Source organism: Heterodontus francisci, chromosome 8 (genome assembly GCF_036365525.1).
Source record: "Heterodontus francisci isolate sHetFra1 chromosome 8, sHetFra1.hap1, whole genome shotgun sequence".
NCBI classification, from domain to species: domain Eukaryota; kingdom Metazoa; phylum Chordata; class Chondrichthyes; order Heterodontiformes; family Heterodontidae; genus Heterodontus; species Heterodontus francisci.
The window spans coordinates 30,619,770-30,636,537 of NC_090378.1; the positions used below are offsets into that span (position 1 = coordinate 30,619,770).

The window sequence follows — 16,768 nt, forward strand, 5'->3', positions numbered from 1 at the left end:
ATACACAGGGCCCTGTTTTTTGCAGACAGAAAGCACGTGTACACACATTGCGCCTGTTTCAGCGAAACAAAATAAGTAAAAGCAAAATACTGCGGATGCTGGAAATCTGAAATAAAAACAAGAAATGCTGGAACCACTCAGCAGGTCTGGCAGCATCTGTGGAAAGAGAAGCAGAGTTAACGAGTCGGGTCAGTGACCCTTCTTCGGAACTGGCAAATAACAAAATAAGTGACTGCCATTCGCTGGTTCATTGCTCAGGGCAATGCTTTGACCAATCAGAATCAAGCTGCCTGGTTTAAATTTCAAACAAAGCTTGTCGGTTAACTGTCAGTCACCATAAACTGGTGCATTCTCCATGGCAAAGCCTCTACCAATCCAGAGACCGCTTGCCAACCAATTGGCACTCCCTCCTCATATAGTATAAATTTGTTGCTTTCCCTTACATTGGTATTCTTGTGATTTATCCTGATGAGTGCAAGACGAAAAGCTTTGACAAAATGTCTCTGTTTTCAGCAATACTCAAATAGGTTTGTTAGAAATGACCTGTCCTTTACAAATCGATGTTGTCTCTCTCTAATCAGCTCAAATTTCTTTTATGTGCTCAGTCACATTGTCCTTAATTATAGATTGCAGTAACTTGCCGCATCGAGATATGTTGGGCTAATAGGTCTATGATTTCCTGGTTTCTTTGTCTTACCTTTCTTAAAACTTATTGACCATATTTATTTACAGGTGAAGTACTAAAGCAAAGCAAAAAGAATTGGCAAGATACTTAGCAACACAATACTTAAGAAAGTAAACAATGGAATTAAAAACAGTACAAAAAGGGTTAACCTATTCTTTTCAGAAGAGTGTATCTTATAATATGATGAGCAACAATTGGGTTTGTTTCTTTTGTGGACTATCAAGGTTTGGTTATATACATGGTCGATCCACGGAGCTCATTCCTTGTGTCAGTATAAAACAGCCTATGATTTATAACCCATGGATCTTTTGTCATGTTAAAGTCATTGTGTTTGAAATAAAGGTATTAAACCCAACAGACTACGGAAATAGATGCACATCTCTCAGCTGAGGTGTTAATAGCTAAAAGATGCAGTTTCCTCTGAGTTTTCCATCTTGTAATGAATTTTCCAAATGGCTTAGTAATCACATAGCATGTATATCACTAACAACCCCAAATATTAACATTTCTCATACATTACTGTACACATACTGTTCCTATTTTCAAATAATTGACTTAATTAGTTTCTGAACTGAGGGAGACAGTTTCCATTTAACTCTAGATATTAAATTAACACAATCCGATACACAATCCATCATAAGTTCTAAAAACTGTGTTTTTGTTTCGTGTTTATTTTTGCTCCATTTACTCACAGACTATTCAGCAGATGATAATTACCAGTCAAGAGATTATTTGGCTGCTACAATGCAGTTTATGTCAGGTCACTTTGCCTGTGAAGTGGTGTGGAAAACCATCATACATATCCATCCTCGACTCAAGATGGGACCCAACATGGGTGTCGCAAGAGGTATGCTAAATTTTGGGGGTTTTGCACTATATTTATTTTTATTTATTTATTTAGAGATACAGCACTGAAACAGGTCCTTCGGCCCACCGAATCTGTGCCGACCAACAACCACCCATTATATTAATCCTACATTAATCCCATATTCCCTATCATATCCCCACCATTCTCTTACCATCTACCTACATTAGGGGCAATTTACAACGGCCAATTTACCTATCAACCTGCAAGTCTTTGACTGTGGGAGGAAACCGGAGCATCCGGCGGAAACCCAGGCAGTCACAGCGAGAACCACAGGGCGGCGCAGTGGTTAGCACCGCAGCCTCACAGCTCCAGCAACCCGGGTTCAATTCCGGGTACTGCCTGTGTGGAGTTTGCAGGTTCTCCCTGTGTCTGCGTGGGTTTCCTCCGGGTGCTCCGGTTTCCTCCCACATGCCAAAGACTTGCAGGTTGATAGGTAAATTGGCCATTAGAAATTGCCCCTAGTATAGGTAGGTGGTAGGGAAAATATAGGGACAGGTGGGGATGTGGTAGGAATATGGAATTAGTGTAGGATTAGTATAAATGGGTGGTTGATGGTCGGCACAGACTCGGTGGGCCGAAGGGCGTGTTTCAGTGCTGTATCTCAAAACTAAACGTAACTAAACTTGCAAACTCCGCACAGGCAGTACCCAGAACTGAACCCGGGTCCCTGGAGCTGTGAGGCTGCGGTGCTAACCACTGTGCCGCCCTATACGGGCTGAATTTTACTGACCCCCCCGGGCATCTGGGGTTGTGGCAGGGCGGGGTGGGAGGCCTGAAAATGCCTCTGGGGGAGGGCTGCCATGTACCCCGATGCTAGGAAGACCCGGCCCGATATTTCCGGTAGCGGTGAGGCCTCGTGGCTCTGCTCGGCAACAGGAGCCATATTTAAATTAATTGAATTCAATGCATTAATCATCGTTATGCTCCTACTGTCTGTCCCGGTGCCATCTTCGTGCCATTGGCAGGCACTGTCACGCCTTCGGATCCCCCTCCTTGGAACTGAGGGAGGGGGGAGGAGGTAAATTCCTGAGTGCGGGAGAGGGGGAGCGGGGTCGAAGTAATTTCATTGGTGTAGGGTTTTGCGGGAAGGGTTATAGTATAAAGTGTATGTACTTGGGGTGGGGGAGGGGGGGGGAGAGTCAAGTGGACAAGGTAAGTGATTTGGGGGGTGAGAGGGCAAGTAATTAATTTTGATTGTTATGGGGGGGGTGGGAGGGGGCAGAATAAACGTATTTAATTTTTTTATTTACATGTTTCTGTAAATATTTAAATTTATCGGTAGGGCTTGAAGCCCTTTAAAAATGGTGTCACCGCCTGCACACAGGCAGCTGAGGCCATTGACGGGGATGGGTAGCCCGCCCCCTCCACGTCATCACGGGTGAGGGAGTCTGCCCTGGTTTTCTAAATGAGCCTTCGCGCTTAATATTGTGGCGGATCCGCGATGTGTGCGGGCTGCCATTGTTTTCGGCGGCATGAGCATAAATTTTAGCTATATGTTTAATTGGGTTTGTTGTCATTATGCACTCCCATAAGTTGTTCCAGTGTATCAGAGTGTGTCTATATGTGCTCAATATCTACGTAAATATAGCGTGACCCATGGGTTGAACAGAGAAGCTCTGTCAATGTGCTGTGGCCTACCAGAGTATATCACAGGCTGTCATGTGATCTCTTTGCCTTTGCTAAGGTGGGAGAATATAGAATATGTACTGTATCAGACTGTGCCATAGGACACGAGACAAAATTATTGAATGCTGAACAGGTAAATAAACAATGTTTGACTAATTACGAACTTTATTTGTCTCCTTGAAATGCTAAAAAAGGACATAGCTTGTCTTAATTTTATTTATTTTATTTTATTTAGAGATACAGCACTGAAACAGGCCCTTCGGCCCACCGAGTCTGTGCCGACCAACAACCACCCATTTATACTAACCCTACAGTAATCCCATATTCCCTATCACCTACCTACACTAGGGGCAATTTACAACGGCCAATTTACCTGTTACCTGCAAGTCTTTGGCTGTGGGAGGAAACCGGAGCACCCGGCAAAAACCCACGCGGTCACAGGGAGAACTTGCAAACTCCGCACAGGCAGTACCCAGAATTGAACCCGGGTCCCTAGAGCTGTGAGGCTGCAGTGCTAACTTTCAACATAAAACTGACCCTTGAAGGGCAGTTACTTAACTCTTCGGTGGCCATCTGCTACCTTGAAATCCCTGATTAACTTCATATCCCTGATGACCCCAGACTGAATAATTGCCATATTTATCAACATATAATTTCACATTCCTTTGACATGATCCTAAACAAAACAGCATTCGAAATAGTACATTTTGTAATTAAGAAAAACATAAAATACTGCAGGTGGTGGAAATCTGACACAAAATTGGAAGATGCTCAAAACACCCAGCAAGCCAAGCAGAGCAACTCTGTTCTAATGAAATATTAACTTTGTCAGTTCTCTCCACAGATGCTGTGCGTGTCTTGCTGGTTGTTTTCAGGATTTTCCAATTTTGTTTCTTTCATAATTAGATTACAAATGCCAGGAGGTTATGCTAATCCTGTATCAAACACTAGTTCCAGCCCAGCTGGAGTATGTGTTCAATTCTGGACACCACATTTTTAGGAAGCATGAGAAGGCTTTGCAGAGGGTACAGTAGAGATTTACTAGAATGGCTCCAAGGATGGGGAATTACAGTTATGTGGATAGGTTGAAAAAGCTGGGGTAGCTCTCCTTAAAGTGGAGAAGGCTGAGAGGAGATTTGATAGAGGTGTTTAAAATAATAAAGGGTTTGGATAGAGTAAATCAAGAGAAACTGTTTCCGAGGCTGAAGGGTCAAGAACCAGAGGACACAGACTTAAGGTGATTGGCAAAAGGGACATACAAAACCTGCCCTTTTACTTTCTCCTCCCTTCCCACTGTCCAGGGCCCCAAATGCACCTTCCAGATGAAATAATGATTTACTTGTAGTTCTTTTAATTTAGGATTCTATATTCACTGCTCATGATGTGGTCTCCTGTACATTTGCGAGACCAAATTCAGATTGGAAGACCGCTTTGTTGAACACCTCCATTCAGTCTGCAAGTGTGGTCCCAAGCTTCCGGTTGCCTATCATTTTGATTTTCCAGCCCACTCCCACTCTGAGCTCTCTGTCCTTGACCTCCTACACTGTTCCAGTGAAGCTCAATGCAAGCTCGAGGGACAGCACCTCATCTTTTGATTGGCCATGTTACAGCCTTCTGGTCTCGACACTGAGTTCAACATTTTCAGATCGTAACCACTGCCTGCATTATTACGGCCAGCAGCTATTGATAATGATTCTGTTATTGCCATTTACGCCTCCTCTTGACTCATCTTTTGTTTCTGTACTTGCCCCCTTACCATCTCTTTTTGCCTTGCACCATCATCCCTTTTGTTATTTAATCTCTCCTTCCGTCCATCCTAACACAAACCTTCCTTTTTTTGCTCTTTCCTCCCCTCTCCCTCTCTCTGCCTCTGTACTTGCTTAAAACCTGTTATGTCTCTAATTTTCTCCAGTCTGACAAACGGTCATCGATCTGAAATGTTAACTGTTTCTCTGCATTCAGGTACTGCCTGATGTGAAAGTATTTCTAGGATTTTCTGTTTTTATTTTAGATTTCCAGCACTTTGCAGCCTTTTGCCTTTGTTTATGTATCATAAAAAGACCCATAGGTAGCTTGTATTTGGAAAGAAAGATCAAACCACAAGAAGGTCTTGGAGAAATACTTGAGGAGAAAAAATGCATTGATTATGGGGAAAGAGCAGGGAGTGGGATTAACTGGATTGCTCTTTGAAAGAATCGGCACAGCCTCAATGGGCCGAATTACCTCTTTCTGTGTTGTATGCTTCTATGACTGAAATACCTATGGCTAATTAAGCATTATCAGATCTTATCCTGAAGTATTGTTTTTAACTATGAACTTAACCTTCCTTATCCACAGTCCTACATTGTTGCAGTGTAAGTACCCTTCCTGTATGACTTGTAGTTTGTCTCCTAATCTTGTGCATATTCTAAATGCTTCATTTAACGTGTAGTTTGTTTGCTTTTTTTTCAGCTATTCAGGCCTTGAGATCTGTTCTAAATGCTTTTTCGGTTGTGAACAGAAAAAACATGTTTGTTTATCAAGAAAGGGCCACAAAGTCTGTATTTTACCTCAGGTAAGAAAGCAATCCAAAGGACACTGCCCATTGTGCTGCAGTAATTGGCACTAAATTAGCAGTCTCACTCCAACCGTGGTACTGGGATAGGCATGCGAAACAGAAAAGATTATACTGGTGCTACAAGGGGTTGGGATTTAAACATGTTGGGCCAGCACAGAGGAGGCATAACCCATATCTGATGGTAACATATACCTGAATATAGGAGTATTTGATACTGGAGGCCAGAAGTGGAAAAAAGTTCAGCGTACTATGTTGCCATTCCTTTCCTTTAGGAACATTAAAAATGAGTCAAAAATATATTTTTTGACAGCAACAACAGCAGTTCTGTACTGTGTGCTTGGATAGCATTCTGAAATAGAAAGCAAAGCTTGGGAGGTGACTACGGTTTTGAAATCATTCCAGGGTGTATTTTTTTTTAAAGTTGTGTCTCTGTAAAAATTAAACTCTATTTGTAGAGTAACAAAAACAGAAAATAAATAGTTTTCTAACAAAATCATGTACAATTACAAGTGGCGCAGTACTACCGTAGTTCATTACACTCTCCTAAACTCTTACTTAGCATATAAGTTTCTCCAGGGTCTTGCTTGTTTCATGTGTGATTTGAATATAGATCATGTGTTCAACATTAGCAGAAGCAGGTGGCACACACACCCAGTTCAGAGGCCAGTATAGCTTAGATTTAGCCACGCAATGAGCCGTAGTTTCCAGAACTCTAAGGAAGTAACAGCATCTGAATTTGGTATTCCATGCAGATAGTAGATTTTCCAAAGCTTTCACTGTCCTACAGATTTTGAAAAGCACTGATTGGTGTTACTGGTAGTGGGCATTATAGAATCATAGAATGCCAACAGCACAGCAGGAGACTATTTGGCCCGTCATGTGCATGCCAGCACTACAATAGCAACTCGCTAGTCCCACTTTCCCGCCCTTTTCTTTCTGTTCAGGTGCTTATCCAATTCCCTGTTGAAAGCCATGATTGAATTTGCTTCCACCGCACTCAGCCAGTGCATTCCAGATCCTAAACACTTGCTGCGTAAAAATGTTTTTCTTCATGTCGCCGTTGGTTCTTTTGCAATTCACCTTAAGTCAGTGTCCTTTGGTTTTTGACCCTTCACCCAATAGAAACAATTTCTCTCTATCTACTCTGTCTAGACCCCTCATGATTTCAAACACCTCTATCAAATCTCCTCACAGCCTTCTCTTTTCTAAGGAGAACAACCCCAGCTTCTCCAATTTATCCACATAACTCAAGTCCCTCATCCCAGGAACCATTCTCGTAAATCTTTACTGCACCCACTCTAAAGCCTGCAATCCTGCCTAAAGTGTGTTGCTCAGACTTGGACACATATTGGGACCATATGCAGGTGCTGAGCCCGTGCATGGCCTTAGCGCGCCTGTCAGAGCAACTTTATGTGATTAAGGACGGCAGGCGAGATTGCAGTGCTGAAGGCCCAATGAGAGGGCCTGCAGCACTGGACAGCCAGCAGCCCCATTGCGAGAGTGGGCGCTGCTGAGGGACATACGTGAGTGTGCGGGAACCTTAAAATGGAAGTGCTCCTAGATGTCTGCAGAACATCTTTTAAATAAAGAAGACTCAGAGGTGTTAGAGCCATCAGTGTAGAGTGGGAGCCCCTCCACAGGAATTATTGCGGCTGCAGCCATTTTAGTCTTGCAGCTCCGTCATCAGGTGTTTGAGATGGCTGTCTGACCTGTCGCTGGGAGATTGTCTCCATACAGTTTACAGGCTCTGGCGTTGGGGTGGATCCTGCTTGATGCATAGAAAATTGCTTCGGTGTGGGATAATGGCCCTTGATTAGGACCTTAATTGGAGTGTGCTGCCAATACCCCTGGTGAAGTCAGTGCGAGGCGAGACAGCGTCAGGGAGCTGTCCTTGTGGGGATTCTTGCTACTTTCCTGGCCCCTGCCTCCAATCTCATCTCCATGGGGCCAGGAAAATTCAGCCTCATGTTTCTGATTCTGCTATGGAATACAATTCAGCAAAAAATACCAGAAAGGAAACATCCTTTGTGCTGAAGAGAGGGAGTGATATTCAGATTTTCAGATGATAAAATAGGAAGCATGATAAATAATTCTACGGATCAAAGGAAGTCACAAGGGGATATTTATAAATACAATGAAAGTCTTGAGGAACTGGGGCTGTTTTCAATAGAACAAAGGTGATTAAGGGATTTTTTGATAGAGATGCATACAATTATGCAGGGATTGGACAGAGTAGGTAGAAATAGACTGTTTCCAGGTTTTGAAGGGTTTAGAACAAGGGGATATAGATATGATTTAATCTAAAAGTTTTAGAAAGAAAGAAGGAGAAACCGTCAGTGTGTTGTCGGGCTATGGAGTGCACTACCAGAATTAGTGATTAAAGCAGGAGACCATGTCAACATTTAAGAATAAGTTTGATAGGTGGTTGAAGGCAAGAAGGATAATCTGATATAGATCAGGGCTGGCATATGGGATTAAGGTTTCTACCCATCTTAAAGATAGCAGCAACATGTGCTGGTTGAGCCAAATAGCCTGTTTCTGTGTTGTTGTTTCTATGTAATTCTATGATCGATGAGAATTCCAGTTGCTTCGATGCAAATGCTGTTTCAGATTTAGCTAAACTAAATGGAAAAGGTGGGTTTTGGTCAGATGGTAATGAAATGCCAAAAACAACCTAAAAACAAATGAAGTAATAAAACAAGAAGCCCAAGAATGCAAAGAATGTGAATTTTCCAGTTAAATTTGCAAAGACATTGGGCGGCATTTTAAGAGTTCGCTGCCGAAGTAGGTGGCAGACGTAAAAATATGCGACCCGTGCACATGGGCACCACGTCATGGAGCCACCGCAATTTCAAACGCAGTGGCTCATTTGCATGGCCATGGCACCTGCCCCCTGTGATGTCATGGAGGGGGTGGGCGGGCTGTCACCTGCAATGGCGTCCGGCACCAATGCGCAGGCGCTGGTGCCATTTTTAAAGGGCTTATAGCTCTCAATGGACATTTAAAATCTAAAGGGTCAGGTAAGTGAAAGTTTCCTGAAAACAATTAAATTACCATTGTCCCCCCACCCCCTCCAGTGGCATTTCAGAACATTCCTACCCTTTTCTTCCCCGGAATTCGTATATTGAGAATTTGACCTCCCCTGCCCCTCCCCCCAAAATTCAGTACCTTTGCCCTTCCCATCACCCCCTGACCAATCTGCATCATTATCACCCCACTCCCCCCTCCCCCACACAGAGAAAAACCTCCACCCCCCCCCCCCCCCTTCCCACAAGTGCCGTGCCACGTTTCCCCTGAACAGGGATTTGAAGGCACGGCATTGTCGGCGACAAGAATGAAGATGGCAATATGACAGCAGAATCGCTGCGGGATGAATGGTAAGTAGGTATTTAAATATTTCTTGTGGGTCCTGTCGCCACTCAGCAGGGCGGCTGCAACGAGGCCTTGCCACCGAGATTGGTACGGGACCTGCCACCGTCGAGGTCAGTGGCGGGCCTCCGTCGTACCCATTTTCATTGCTCCCTCGCCACCGTTCCTGATGGAGGAGGGACTTTAAAATCCAGCCCATTGTCCTAGTTATAATATAGGAAAATATTGTTTTACTTAGGTTTGGATTACTTCCTTTTTTTGTTAATTTTTTTTGGAGGGGGTTGGCAGATGATGATGATGGATGGTCAGCTCCTGCTTGGTAATTCCATGATTAGGCCAGGATTGATATAGGGAATTACTTTACTAGCCAAAAAAAAATCACATACCATCATATTATGCCATAATAGCTTTGTAATGCAGTATTACAGTAAGACATTTTTGCCATTATATTTCTCACTTTAATCACATTGTGTGTTGTCTAGTATTTGACCTGTGATAACTGCTTTCTCCCTTCACTGCCTGTCAATTCTTACAGACTGTCTGAAACAACATGCAGTGGAAATACAGCGGACTCGGATAGGGAGCTTCAGCCCATGTTGTCTTCTCGTTCACTGGCTTTAACACGCAGCCAGGAACCCATACTTGTGGATGAATTAGGGGTAAAGTCAAATGGTGATCTTTATATATCTCGTTTTTATCTGAATTGATTTAGACTTTTCTCATAATTTCTGTTCTTTGATTTTTAATGCAGAGTTTAAAACCCTACATGGATTCCACACCTTCCCGAAGTGCAGAATCATCACGGCCCATTGGCCAAGTAGATAAGCACATTCTGCTGATGGTACATGGGGTAGGACAGGCAGGTAGGTTTTCAACGGGTGATGGAAAAGCAGAATCATCCTGACAGGGTGGGAATAAATTTGCTGTAAATATAGGAAAATGTATCCAGGAGTAACAAGTGAAATTACAAAATGATGGACAATTAAACTTCCAAAATGAAAATTTGGCTGTGAAAGCCTGGCCCATAATATTAAGAAGCACTTTTAATCAAAATCTTTTGTAGCACTCTTATTCTAGTCACTGATTGAAATGTCATGTACACTATCAGGCAAGGTTGAGGTCAAGGCTCAGCAATCAGCTGAACCTAATAAGTTTACACAAGTTCTGCATTGTTCTCAAATTTAGTTTTTGCCTCTTCCTCCTTTCCCATTTCAAGTATCACATGATACTGCTTCAATCTTCAACTCTCTAACCTTTGAAAATCTATACCAAAGAAGAAAAACTTGCATTTATATAGCACCTTTCATGGCCTTAAAGAGCTTTACAGCCAATGAAATACTTTTTGAAATGTATTCACTGTTGTAAAGTTCGAAACGATTCAGCCAATTTGTGCACAAACAGAAATGTGATAATGACCAGATAATCTGTTTTAGGGGTTTGGTTGAGGGATAAATATTGAGCAGGACAGCAAGAAGCACTCCCCTTTTCTTGAAATAGTGCCATAGGATCTTATACATCCACCTGCGCAGGCTCCGGGCCCTCTGTCTCATCCGAAAGACGGCGCCTTTGACAGTGCAATACTCCCTCAGCACTACACTGGAGTGTCAGCCTAGATTATGTGCTCAAATCTCTGGAGTGGGTCTTAAACCCACAAACTTCTGACTCCGATGAGATTGTGCTACTGACTGAGCCATGGCTGTATTTACTATTTTATTATTAACAAATTATAAATTTGCAGAATGGGCCTATAATTGGCAAATTAATTTTATTATGGATAAGTATGACTAATTACATTTTGCTTAGAAAAATAAGACGGTTACATATTACTTGGAAAATAAGAATCTAAATATAGTAGAGGAGCAAAGGAATCTGGGAGTACAAATGCACATATCACTGAAAGTAGTGGTGCAGGTCAGTAAGACTATAGCTAATGCAAGCCAAGCACTCGGGTTTCTTTCTAGAGGGTTAAAATTGAAAAGTAAAGAAGTAAAGAATCTTGGTTAGGCCATACTTGGAGAATTGTGCACAGTTCTGGTTGTTACATTATGAAAATGATATAGAGGCACTGGAGCGGGTGCAAAAAAAAATTGCAAGGATGGTACCAGACCTTCAAGGTTATTCCTATCAGGAAAGGATGAACAGGCTGGGTCTCTTTTCTCTTGGAAAGAGAAGGCTGAGGGGGTGACGTAATCCAGATCTTAAAAATTATGAAAGGGTTTTGATGTGGCAGCAGCCCACCACGGAGTCCGACGCTGGGAGTGCAGGGCCCGATCTTCCCGGCAGCAGCGAGGCTCTGTGGCGGCCCCCCCGCCAATGGACGATGGGACCCGGATTGCCATATTTAAATTAATGAAATGAATAAATTTAAATCCAATACACTGCAATCTTGCTGGCTGTCCGCCATCTTCTGAGCGGCAGCCGGCACTTACGCACCTTCACTTTCCCGTCTAGGGAAAGGAGGTGCCACTGTGGTGGGGAAGGGTGGAACTTATGATTCTTGGTGCAGTGGGGGGGGGGGGGGGCATTCAAATTTACATCACTAGTTTAGGGAATGTTGGGGAGGGGTGACCTCTGCACTTTGTTCAGTTTGGAGGGGGAAGGTCAAGTGTTGAAAGCAAGTGTTTTGGTGGGTGGGGAAGGGGCGATAGATTTTGCATCGGTACATTGTGGGGGGGGGGGCACAGGCAGCTGACGCCATTGCCAGCATCGGAGAGCCCGCCCCCTCCATGTGATTGGGGGTGTGGCCTGACCGGCATATTATCATGGGCCACCGAGAGGATGATCGCGGCAGCATGGTGGTGTTGCTCCCAGCAACGGGAGGAAAAATCCCGCCCAGTGTTTCTACTTGTAGGGAAGAGCAAAACTTGAGACTATCAATTTAAGATAATCACCAAGAAATCAAATAGGGAATTCAGAAGAAACTTATTTACCCAGAGAGTGGTGAGAATGTGGAACAAGGAGTAGTTGAGGCGAATAGTATAGATACAGTTAAAGGAAAGCTGGATAAGTATATGAGGGAGAAGGCAATAGAAGGTTATGCTGAGGATGAGGAAGGATAGGCGGAGGCTCAAGTGGAACATGAAAGCTGATATGGACTGGTTGGACCGAATGGCCTGTTTTGTGCTGTATGTTCTATATAATTCTGTGTAGTATTAGTAGTGGTAGTGATACTTGTAAGGTTACTGCAGTATTTAGCCCAGTCAGTTGAAGTGTTTTGGATTTGCTGTTTGCTGCTGTTTCCAGGACCTGAAATCACAGATGAGTTGGTGAAGGTCCTGCGAAGACGATTGGATGAGGCAACGCTTGACATCATCACGGTCATGCTGGTCAGGAACTGCAAACTGACTCCTGCTGATGTAGAGGTATTGCAAACATTGAAATGTAACATAAAATGAGGAGGTGGCTGGGTGCCAATCTCTCCGCTGTCTTATCAGTTGAATGTATGAAGTAGAGGTTTGATATTACTAGATTTAAGCTACTTTTACTTGAGTGAAGTGACAGCAGATGCCTAGTTCTTTTGCAGAAGTTGCATTTGGAACTGTAAATGAATCAATATCCATTCTTGAGGCTGCAGTGGTGACCCATTTATATTGTGCGATTGTGAACTGCCATGGATCCACCAGTTCTAACTCTGGCTGACGAATGATCTCAGATGAGAGAACATAGTGCCATTCTCCCAAAAACAGAGCTGTAATATAAAAGCACCATGAGTCACCAAAGACATTAATGTTAATGACTTTATGTAAACGGCATCATTAAAGAACTAGTCTTGGTTGATTCTAGTTGGGTTGTAATGCTACAGAAGAAGCCCACAGGATGGCAATAGTGGATTGTTAATGTAGCGGAGGGTGTTTATGATTTTTCTTTTTAATGTTGAAAACTATGATTTTAAACCTTAATGTGGTTGTGATGAATTTAAAAAAAATCTTCTACATTTTTATTTACTTGATTTCTAAAACATTTTTTAAAATGTTACTTTAGGTGGTCATTGAGGATTAGAACCACAATAGTGAAACCTATTCTGTCATTCTCCTTGTCCGCAAACAACATGTCCTCAGACTATACCTTTACAAACCATTCAGATTGTATCTCTGTCCTTTCCTTGAGCGTTCTTCAAAGTGATTCTCAGTAATTTGAGACCTGTTTTTGATACTGACAAAAAGTGACCCTGAATGGCCAGCACGTTATTACTTAATGATAATTTTTATGGCAATGATGCATTGCAGCAGATTCCTAAGGCAAGTATTGGATAGTCAAACTAGTAATTCAGATGGTAAATTATGGTGAATTTTTGACCATTTGAAAACTGCTATGTTTTTTCTTTTGCAGTTTATACAGCCACCTGGCACACCACCAACAGAAGTAGTGCAGTTCACAATCCCACACTGCTGTCTACCTTGGCTGTATGCTGTTGCACATTACCTGCGTCAGAACCTGCTGATTTTCCTTCATACTCCAAAATACACAGACAGTAATGTAGAACATCACTTCCAGGTAATTTTTTGGGATAAAAGGCTGCAACTAGCTGAAGATGTTGCTTTATCCTTAAAAGCAGAAGGTGTTGTATTTGTGTTTTGTGTCTACGTGTCTGTTTTCTTTAAGCCTAGCTGTAAACTAGGCTGAATATAGAAAGTTCAGAGGGGAAGTGAAAGAAGAAATAAGAGCAGCAAAGAGAGCGTATAAGAGGAGACAGGCAACTAACATAAAGAGAATCCAAAAGTCTCCTATAGGCATGTAAATAGTAAAAAGGTGGTAAAAGGAGGAGTAGGCTGTTTAGGGACCAAAAAGAGGATTTATACATGGAGGCAGAGAGCATGGCTGAGGTACTAAATAACTACTTTGCATCTGTCTTTACCAAGGAAGATGCTGCCAAAGTCGTAGTGAAAGAGGTGGTAGTTGAGATGCTGAATGGACTAAAAATTGATAAAGAGGAGCAATTAGAAGGGCTAGCTGTACTTAAAGTTGATAAGTCACCAGGACCAGATCAGATGCATCTGAGGGTATTGAGGGAAGTAAGGATGGAAATTGTGGAGGCACTGGCCATAATCTTCCAATCTTTCTTGGATAAAGTTCATTAAGACTGGAAAATTGCAAATGTTACACCCTTGTTCAAAAGGGTATAAGGATAAGACCAGCAACTACAGGCCAGTTAGCTTAACTTTGGTGGCAGGAAAGCTTTTAGAAACGATAACCCGGGACAAAATTACCAATCTGTTGAACAAATATGGCTTAAATATGGAAAGCCAGCGCGATTTGTTAAGGGCAAATGGTGTTTAACACATTTGATTGAGTTTTTTGATGAGGTAGCAGAGAGGGTTGATGAGGGTAATGTGTGGTTGATGTGTACAAGGACTTCCAAAAGGCATTTGATAAAGTGTCATGTAACAGGCTTGCAAATAAAGTTAAAGCTCATGTGATAAAAGGGGCAGCATGGATATGAAGTTGGCTTAGTGACAGGAAACAGAGAGTAGTGGTGAACAGTTATTTTTCAGACTGGAAGAAGGTATATAGTGTGGTTCCCCAGGGGTCAGTTTGAAGACAACTGCTTTTCTTGATCTATATTAATGACCTGGACTGGGGAGTGCAGGGCACAATTTCAAAATTTGCAATGACACAAAACTTGGAAGTATTGTGAACTGAGAGGAGAATAGTGATAGAGTTCAAGAGGACATGGACAAGCTGGTGGAATGGGTGGACAAGTGGCAGATGAAATTTAATGCAGAGAAGTATGAAGTGATACATTTTGGTATGAAGAATGAGAAGAGGCAATATAAAATAAAGGGGGTGCAGGAACAGAGTGCCCTTGGGGGGGTGGGGTTGTACACAAATTGTTGAAGGTGGCAGAGCAGGTTGAGAAAGTGGTTAATAAGGCATACGGGATCCTGAGCTTTGTAAAAGGAGGCATAGCATAAAGCAAGGAAGGTATGGTGAACCTTTATAAAACACTGGCTCAGCCTCAACTGGAGTATTGTGTCCAATGCTGGGCACCACACTTTAGGAAGGATATGAAGGCATTGAGAGGGTGCAGAAAAGATTTACGAGATTAGCTCCCTGGATGAGAGACTTCAGTTATGAGATAGATTGGCTGGGACTGCCCTTCTTAGAGAAGAGAATGTTGAGAGGAGATTTGATAGAGGTGTTCAAAATCATGAGGGGTCTGGACAGAGTAGATAGAGAGGAACTGTTCCTGTTGCCAGAGGGGTCGAGAACCAGAGGACACCGATTTAAGGATTTTAGCAAACAGCCAGAGGCAACATGAGGAAAATCACGTTTTACGCAGCGAGTGGTTAGGATCTGGAATGCACTGCCTGAGAGTATAGTGGAGACAGATTCAATTGTTAATTATCCAATTTCCTTTGAAATCATCTGAAGAGAAAATATTTGCAGGGCTACGGGGAAAAGGTGGGGATCTGGACTAGCTGAGTAGCTTACAGATACCCGCATGGTCATAGCGGGCCCAATGACCACCTTGTGCGCTGTAATTGTCTATGATTCTATTTCTGGCTGCCTGCAGCTTTGTAGCTATGGGGTCTAAAGCTTTTCTGTTGTGTGTCTGGTGCTCATGAACTGTCTGGTTTCTAATCGGCTGGCTTAGGTGTTTGTAATTTGTATGTCACATTTTACAGCAGACTCTTAAGCATAACTAAGATTGTAACGTTTTACTAAGCACAAAATCAAACAAGGGACAGATGTGGGATAATGGTTTGAATTTTAATATTCTGCTAATTATTACAATTCACTGAAAACCCCACATCATAAACAGAATTAACTGGGAGGGAAAAGCTTGATTTTGGTGTCCAGTTCTGAGCGCACACAAAAACAAGACTGCCTTGTCCAATGGGAGATGAGCCTCTGCCAATGCTGGCAAAGGTACCTGTATTGTATAGGAGATATATCATAATTTTAAGGTTGTATCTACCTGAGGTCATTAGTCATTTACGGCACAATAGGAGGCCATTCGGCCCAGTGACTCCATGCTGGCTCTCCATGGAGCTATTCAGTCAGTCCCACTTCCCCATTTGATTCCTGTAGCCCTGCAAGTCTGTTTCCTTCAAATGACCATCCAATTTCCTTTTGAAATCATTGATTTTCTCTGCTGCCACCACCCTTGTGGGCAGCGAGTTCCAGATCATTACCACCCACTGCATAAAAAAGTTCTTCCTCATATTCCCCCTGCATCTTTTGCCCAAAACCTTCAATCTATGTCCCTTAGTCCTTGTATCATTAGTCAATGGGAATAGTTTTCCTTGAATAACATTTAAGCTTGTCATAATCTTGTACATTTCTATGAAATCTCCCCTCAATCTTCTTTGTTTCAGGGAGAACAACCCCAGTTTTTCTAAACTAAACTTGTAACTAAAATCCCCCATCCCTGGAATCATTCTTGTAAATCTCTGCACCCTCTCAAGGGCCCTCACATCCTTCCTAAAGAATGGTTACCAGAATTAGATGCCGGGTGTTATGTACATGAATACCTGTTCGTTATTTTATCAAATATCTGTTTATGAAGTGAAATTAAGTTTGCTCATTGTTCACTCTGCAGCTGCAGGAGATGATGCAAAGCGTAGAATTCCAAATATTGGCGAATTATTCACTTTTATTTAGTGTATACTCATGCATGTATAGATGCCATCACACCAGTCATAGTATGAGGTTCTGAGTA

The 16,768-nt window shown here is 42.6% G+C and overlaps 1 protein-coding gene across 1 annotated transcript in view; it reads left to right on the top strand.

Annotated features, from left to right (window-relative positions):
- Window positions 1–16,768, top strand: part of LOC137372732 (KICSTOR complex protein SZT2-like) — a 284,408-nt gene that overhangs the window by 152,128 nt on the left and 115,512 nt on the right. Inside the window, exons 43-48 of the mRNA XM_068036900.1 lie at window positions 1,380–1,532; window positions 5,631–5,733; window positions 9,641–9,764; window positions 9,857–9,968; window positions 12,349–12,467; window positions 13,435–13,599. Of these exons, the coding sequence (XP_067893001.1) occupies window positions 1,380–1,532; window positions 5,631–5,733; window positions 9,641–9,764; window positions 9,857–9,968; window positions 12,349–12,467; window positions 13,435–13,599 (776 nt within the window). The remainder of the gene's footprint in view (window positions 1–1,379; window positions 1,533–5,630; window positions 5,734–9,640; window positions 9,765–9,856; window positions 9,969–12,348; window positions 12,468–13,434; window positions 13,600–16,768) is intronic.